The sequence below is a fragment of the Quercus lobata genome, chromosome 11 (genome assembly GCF_001633185.2).
Source record: "Quercus lobata isolate SW786 chromosome 11, ValleyOak3.0 Primary Assembly, whole genome shotgun sequence".
NCBI lineage: Eukaryota > Viridiplantae > Streptophyta > Magnoliopsida > Fagales > Fagaceae > Quercus > Quercus lobata.
In genome coordinates, this window is record NC_044914.1 from 18,830,473 (window position 1) to 18,838,782 (window position 8,310).

At 36.8% G+C, this 8,310-nt stretch overlaps 1 protein-coding gene across 1 annotated transcript; it reads left to right on the forward strand.

Annotated features, from left to right (window-relative positions):
- Positions 1-1,453: 1,453 nt before the first annotated feature.
- On the forward strand, positions 1,454-7,480 carry LOC115968085 (kinetochore protein NDC80 homolog). The gene is made up of 4 exons (XM_031087291.1): positions 1,454-2,702; positions 3,177-3,423; positions 6,549-6,695; positions 6,941-7,480. Exons 1-4 carry the CDS (start codon positions 1,588-1,590, stop codon positions 7,166-7,168), a joined length of 1,737 nt encoding a protein of 578 aa, XP_030943151.1. The 5' UTR covers positions 1,454-1,587; the 3' UTR covers positions 7,169-7,480.
- Positions 7,481-8,310: the final 830 nt, after the last annotated feature.

The following is an 8,310-nucleotide window of genomic DNA, read 5'->3' on the forward strand; positions in this document are numbered from 1 at the left end:
CCCTCACTCTTACTCACCTCTTTGAAGCAAGCCGTGCCACCTTTGCTCTTGCCATGCCGTGGTGATTGCCGTCGAAGCTCACTCATCGATGCAAACTCCGAAACTCACTTGCCGAAGCTCTCGTCATGCCACCATTGATCACTGTTGAAGCTCTTTTTGATTAGTGGGTTTTGGGGTTTTGATCCTTTTTAATTTTTTGTTTGGTCAGTGGGTTTTAAGGTTTTGATCTTTTTAATTATTTGTTTGATTAGTGGGTTTTGGGGTGATGGTGGGTTGATGATGGTGCTTGATGATGGTGGTTGATGCTGATGGTTGATGATGGTGGCTGGGTCGGTTGATGTTGGGTGTGGATTGATCGTTGATGGTGGGTGAAGATGAATATTTTATTTGAATAAATGTGTATAATAGACAAACTAATGTGAGTGTTTTGTAAAATTTGGGGTGTAAAATAAAAAAAAAAAATTAGTTTTTTTTTTTTTTGGGCAAAATTTACAAAATTTTTGCATCAACTGATGCAAATGCTCTTATGTCCAACACAAGAGTGGGTCTAACTCCAACCCAAAATCAATCATCACTACCTCATCATCTCCAAAATTTTTATAAAAAATTATAGTATCATAAATAATGCCATAACTTCTTCTACAACTTTTTTATATAATTAATTATGATTAGTGAAGAAAAAGTAGTAAGTTTATGTAGAAGTGACGGGGATTTTTTTTTTTCAAAATAACATTGAATCTCAAACAATTTTGTTAATTAGCACGTTTTCAAAACAATTTAGCAAACTAACATTTGGAGCGTAAGAGAGTCGATTTTGTTGTGCTAAATCGAGTGTGAAGAACAAGAAAAATAACGAAACATCATTAAACCCAAAGACCCAGACAAGAAAAACAACAAATTAGAGGAAAACCCTTGCCTAGAGCTTCGTCGCCGTCGCTGCCATCTCCTGGAACCTTCGCCGTTGTTGCCTAGGTTCAGTCTGAGTCGAGCGGTTTGGGTTAGGGAGATCTGGGTTTGTGGGTTTTACCTTCTTCGTGGTTTCTGTTTGGGTTTGATCTTTCTAGTTTGTTTCTTCTTCGTGGTTTGTTGTTTCCTCGTGTTTCTTGTTTGGGTTTCTGGGTTTCTTCCTTCTGGTTTGTTTTTATTCTTCATGTAGTTTGGGTTTTTTCGGCTTCATTTGATCTCTTTATGAAATTTGAGTTTGTAATGCTCGATTTCCATGCATAGAACTCGAGTTCATTATACTCAATTTAGCACATCAAAATCAACTCCCTAACACTCAAAATGTTAGTTTGCTAAATAACTTTAAAAACGTGCTAATTAATGAAATTGTTTGAATTTTAGTGTTATTTTGAAAAAAAATCAAAGTGACAGTCAATAACGGAAAAAGAAAAAAAAAATGCCACGTAGAGAAAAGTTGTGGCATTTTGCGGTGCAAAGAACTCAATTTTAAAATTTTCATAAAGCCCTAGCCAATTTCCAATCCAAAAGTAACAAAGCGGGAAAAGTCAGTCAAAAACAAAAAACCTCACTCGAAGAAGAAAGGCGATCGTCGAAACTGGAGTGAGTGAGTGAGTCAGTGGAAAAATGAGAGGCGCAGGAGGGTGGCGACACCGTCCAAAGGAGTCATTAGCGGCGGCACAACCACCGCCAACACCAGTGGATCAGTTCCGTCAATTCAACCAATCACGTGACTCAGACGCAAGCTTCGGCAGCAGCCGTCCTTCCTCCGTCGGAATCCCTCGTTCCTTCGATCTCCTCTACAAGGACCGTTCGCTCCAACAATCGGCCCTCTCCACCATCAACTCCTACTTCTCCTCTCTCTCTCACCCTCCCTTCAAAGCCTCCTTGCCTTCCGCCAAAGAAATCACCGACTCCCTCCGCTTCCTCCTCTCTCGTCTCCAGTTCCCTTCCTCCTCCAAGCTCGACGAAGATCTCCCCTTCTTGCTCAAATCCCTAAATTACCCTTTCAAATTCAACAAATCCATTCTCAAGGCCCCCGGTACTCCTCACCACTGGCCTTCGATTCTCGCCATCATTCACTGGCTCGTCCAGATCGCTCTTTTCAACGACAATCTCTCCGCTTCCGCTTCTTCTCCTCCCCCTTTAGCCGATAACGATCTGAAGTCCTATGTTCTCCAGAGTTACTTGCACTTCGCGCGCGGCGACGACGACTCCGTCGACGCCTTGGACGGCGATTTCGTCGAGAGATTGGAGCGGAAGAAGCTTGATTTGAAGGAAAACGTCGACGTTTTGTCCGGAAACGTTAGGGAACTGGAGGCGAAGGCTGAGGCTTTGAGGTCTGCTCCTTCTCAGAAGGAGCTGCTCGAGAAGGACAAGGGGCTGTTGGAGGAGGATGTGAACAAGTTCCACACCATAATCGGGGAGTTCACGGAGCGCATGGGCTCAATGGAGAAGGCGTTGGAGGAGAAAGAGAAGGAATTGGAGGCTAAGGTGCAGGAGAGGATGAGGATTGCTGAGGAGAATGAGGAGTTGAAGAAGAGGGTCGAGACGCAGACCTTGAATGCGCGCGACATGGATAGGATGAGGAGAGAGTTGCAGGCTGTGGAGAGGGATATTGCTGAGGCCGAGATCGCGAGGAACACGTGGGAAGAGAAGTCTTGGGATCTCGACACCAAGATTGGACATCAGTTTAAGGAGCTCGAGGCGCTTGCTATGGAGTGTAACCAGGCCATGAGAAGGTTAATTTTGCCACTTTATATGTCTATTCATTGATATTTGGTGTGTGTTTATACTGTTATATATGTATATCATTTGAATTCAGCACAAGTGAAACTTTTAATGTTTTAGACAATTCAGCTTTTTCTTGCCATAAAATGAATTGGGAATTTTGGTATTGCAGGGTTATATAGTTTTGCCCACTGCCTGAAATGTGAAATTCCCATAAAATGTTCCTAGTGTTCTTATGTAGTTCGTGAAGATAGACATTTGTGATTGAGATAGAGTAGTGAGATTCCTTTGATGCACTTTCACATTAGTCATTTGTGAATATTTATGATAGCAATCTTTAAGCAGCTAACAAAGTGTCAGTGTGTTGATCATTTCTTTATCTTTTTGTTTTTTTAATTCTGTCTTTTACCTTGTGTTAAAACTGACCCAGTATGTTGGTTTGATCATAAACTCTAATACAACTGCTCCATCTGTTGTGGTTCTAGGTTGAAGCTTGGTAATGATTTTCAGTATGTTTTAAATGCCAAAGGGTCTACACCTGCAGAGATAATGGGTATTGACTACAAATCAAAACTTAAGCCTTCACTTAATTCCTATGCTGATGAAATACAGAAGAGTTCTATGGAAAAATTAGAAGAGTTGATTTCCCTTCAGCAACAATCGAAGGAAAATGCTGCTAAGATTGAGGGGAAAAGAAATAATATAACAGCGCTTCAATCCCGCATTGAAGAAGTAAGTATCAGGACTTGGTCTTTGCACTATGATATTGATGGGTAGATCTTATATATTTATTTTATTCTGCTGTTATGTTCTCTAATACTTTGAAAGGGTCTTAACACCCACCACCTAGTTCTCATTGTTCTTTTTTCTTAAAAAGAAGAAATAGAAAAAAAGTAAAATATGAGTACAACCATCACCTGTGATGAAATTGTGAAGTAATGAAGATAAAATGGCCCGAAATAATTATGAAATTTGGAACTCATAAAATTCTTGATAGAAGAGTTTACAAGGGTTTTTTTTTTTTTTTGGGGGGGGGGGGGGGGGGGGGATGGGGCGTTTCATAAATTCCCTGTGTTGGTGGAAGGGAGCCAATCTCTATACGTTTAGTTCAATTTGTATCCAGGAATTTTTATTCTCAAACGCAGAATTGAATATCATTTTTGGCGATGAACAACCTGCTATGATATCATATGAAATATGGTACCATTTCTTAGATTGACTGGGAAATTTAGAGTGCCGTTGGTGATATGCTGGTGCATTTGACTCTACTTGAAGCCGCCAACCATATTAAGTTTTTTTGGAGGATGAATAACTAAAGATGCTGTTAAGTAGGTAGTCGAATTGTTAGAATTCATAATTCTCCTAAAGTCCTAATTGAGATAGATTCAAACATTTTTCAAAACAATTTCTATAGGTTGTCACTTTGTCATGAGTCAGGTTGCATATTGTGAAGGGATTTATTAAACAAAACTTTTGTTTCCTGCTTTTGACAATTTCCTTAGCTAATTGTGTGCGTATGTGCTTATTTGCTGGGGGTAATGGTTTACTAGTTTCTAACTTGTGTTTGATATTTTCCTTAATGCATCGTTGTGTGTGTATTTTGCCATTAGAAGTACTATTAGCATGCTTTTCCTCATGAATGCATGTAAAAGACTTAATTAAACTCTACCCCTCCCCAAACAAACAAATTAACACACGCATTTAAGGAGGTCTGATCTAAAATGATAAAAAATTGAAGAAAAAGAAGGAAAAAGGAAAAGGAAAACTTTTATAAGAACATCTGCGTGTACTATTCAGCTTTTTTTTTTCTTTTTTTTAAGTAAAAAATTTTCAGTTTCAGCTAAATAAGCTGTTCTCAAATAGACCCATAGTGGGTTGGAGGAATTTTTCGTCCAAAAAACAGTCCAAAGAAAAATGTGGGGTAGGAGGAATTTTTCGCTCAAAAAACTGTCCAAAGAAAAATATTTAAACTGTTAAGAGACTTAGAAAGAGAACTGTAACCACAGGGTTAAATATAATATGTTGATCTAAAGTGGCTGCAATTCTAGCTCAATTGGCACCTCTTCCCTTGTAAGTGTTAGGTGGAGGTTAAGGTTGTGGGTTCAAGACCCATTGGGTGCTTGTGTAACTTACCTTTCAAATAATAAAAAAAAAGTTGCTGCAATTCATTTTTTAGGTTGTTAAATGATGTAATGAATCATCTGATTTAATATACATGGGTGGTTTTCTAAATCGCTATGTAATGGGTTGTAGGTGATTCCTCCAACTTGGTTTGGAGGAAAATTGTGTATGAAATGTCAATAATCTTTGCCGTAAAATGAGAATATCTCCTTTGGTGGTATGGCCTGGGATGTATTTGTAGCACCAACCAATTTTGTTGTATGGAGATTATGGTTTTATTCTTTTGGACAATGTTGATTGGCAACAAAGTATTTGTGTATCCTATCCAATCTGTTATAGTTAAGCTTTGCTCAGTTGATTTGAGTCCATTACTCCATTTCCAGGAAAATATAGAGTAGACAGAAAAGACATGTGGCACTGAATCAATCTTTGAGGTTCTGAAAATAATAGTCCAATTTGCAAAAGCCATTAGACGACTAAGAGATTGATGATTTACGAATAATATGTCAAATAGAAAATGGAAATTGGTTAAAAAATTTAACGTAATTTAGAAATAGGAATCACACCAGGAAACTAGTTGAAATTACCATTCACAGTTTACATCTGTTTCGGAGTTTGTTTTACTAATCAAATTGGAGTCCTAGTTCTACTAGACAAGTTGAAGATCTAAAGAAAATGTGTCATTGTACTTATTATGTTTAAACTATGAGAACTATGAGATTTTTCTAGGAGATTTTAAGTATCTTGGGTAGATTTTTATTTTGAGTACAAGTTAGGCTTTAATTACCTTATTAAGTTTTTAGTTTCCTAGTCTAATTAGGAGTTTATTGATCAGTAAAGTAGGAATTCTAGTTCTACAAGAAAAAAGTTTAGATTTAAAGTCTATATAAGTGTGTCATTGTACTCAAATCAGGAAGTGTTGATTAATAAAAAATATTTAATGTTTTGAGTATTGATACATGTAGGCCTTTGTGTGTTCTTTTTATTTTAACCTTTTATCTTCTTGTGTTTCTTGTGGTATTGTTTATTGTTATTGTTAAATTCAATGCTTATTAGAATAATGGTTAAATGATAAATTCACCATTTTTTTGTTTGCTTAAATTATTGGGTAAGTGATGATTTATCATGGTATCAAATTAGATGGTTTTTGAGTTCAATCTTCACTCTACTTTTCCTTCTAAAATTAAAAATTACATTTGTTGGGACTTATTAAGGGGATTCCAGGCCCATTCATGAAAGAGAGTGTTAGTATATTGGTTAATTGATTATATTCACATTTTTCTTATCAACCTATGCTTTTTTGGGATAGGTGTGAGTTTATCAATCCCAAATCAAGTCCATGCTCTAACGTATTAAAACCCTAAAACCCACCACTGGCAAACAGACAGATTTCCTCAGCTTTTTGGCATTGTCCTACCCCAATAGATATGGTGTTAGTTGTAGTGGCAGGGGTTGGAATGGTGGAGGTGGATGTGGATGTGGTTTGTTCTTGTTTTTTAAATTTCTTCTCCTTGCCCTTATTTCCATTTTGCTTTCTAAAGTTATATGTTACATCCCCCCTCCCCTCCCTCCCCTACAATTGAGGCTATGGTTGCCTCTAGGCTTTTTAAAAACGAGAGATCTTGGCTTGGCCATTCTTTTCTAATGGTGGTGTAGAGGAACTGGAAAAATAATAATTTTATGAAGATCTCTAATTTGATGCTTATCTTCTGCTGCATAAATAATTTTAATTTCAGTTGGAAGCTCAACTGAGTTTGCTGAAGAAGGAAACACAAGAGTACACTTATAGCTGTGCAGCAGAAGCTAAGAAGATGGTGGAGGAAGTTCAAATGGAGGCTCATAACTTAGATATTGTGGAAAGAGAAGCAGCAGAGGTTCTGAAGGTATTTCCTCATTTATTGCTTGGTCAAACAGTTAAGGCATTACATTGTGAGAATGATTTTTAAAATCTGACCAAATACTATAACTTTGTGGGTAATTACTTTGTTTTTCTCAAAGTGGGTAGCTTTCACTTTGATATTAATGATTTTTTTAAAATAAGTTTGATATTACCAATCTACTCATACCATTAAGTGAAAGAGCATAAAGTGCTAGATGCGTCCTAATTAATTGTCATGTTTTTGCAAAGACATCTGAGTGGAGGTTGCAGGAAGCAGTCAGACAAAGTGAAGAAGAAATTCAAATGTGTGCTCGTGAACTCTTTTCATTGGTTGATTTTGTCTCGAAATATAAAGAATATGTGGAGTCCAGAATTTCAGAAATGAAGAGCAATCTTTCAGAAACTGTTGTTGCCGTATCAGATGCTTACAAGAATTCCTTACCTGCACATCTCCAACTTATGAAAACAAGTTTGTAGAGAAGTTTGCCCTCTGGTTATGCGCAACAACGATTCATTGCTTACTGTCTCTGCTTATGTCTAGTATAAACATCTCTGTGAATCCAATCTCTTTTGTTAGGGAGCTGTGATGTCAAACTGACGTATATAGTAGTACAATTGCCCTTTGTGAATTTTCCCTTGTTGAGCTATGTTTTTATTGGTAACTTATGTAGTGCGTTACTCAGTTAGAGTTGGGGATACCACCACATGGTGGCATGGTTGGTAGGAGTCCTTGTATTACTTTACATGATATTTGGTAAGAGTTGAGAAGTCTGAGTAGTGGCGCATCAATGAATGTGTTATACCCATGATGATAGCTCTATTAAGGCTTTGTGGTATACGTGGTACTACTCATTGTCATCACATGACGTGGAGTTGATGAGTCTATACCGAAGACCTTTTTTTTTTATTCAGCAAAAAAAGAAAAAAGAAAAAAAAAGTAGGGAATGGCTTTTTGATTAGGAATTAGGATCCATTTGGATTCATATAAAGAGTAACATTTGGATTCATATAAAGAGTAACATGATCATTTGATAATGAATATAAATCATGAAAATTTGAAAAGTTATTGGAAAAAATGTCTTGAACTAAAAGATTAATGAAAAAGGATACATATTTATTTTTTTAATTTTTTGGGCATTGTGTTCGTGGCAGCTGATCATAATGAAACACTTGTAGGTCTCTAAATGGACTCTTGAACCCAAATGGGAATTTTTTTTTTTTGGTTGTACAAAACCAACGTAGGTTCTTTTACAAGTTTACTATCGTTTTCACTAATGTAATTTAGTATTATGTGGTATTACAGAATCCGATGCCCTCCCAAAAAAGAGAATCGGAAAAAAATAAAAAAATAAAACCTCCGCAAAAAAAATAAATTTGCCGTATTTCTTATTCTTAAGTTTAATATGTATATTTGGAAGAATAAAAGAACATGTTTATGTTGTAATGGGCCAACTTTGTATGCCGAAGGACTGGAACAATTTAGATTGTGGATGGAGTACTTTTTCGAACCCAACTTCAATCCATGGCCACCATCATTGGGTACATTGATATATTCCATGCATTGCATCATATAGTTTAGTCATAGAGTTGAAATCGTGAGAAGTAAGGAGCAATTGATG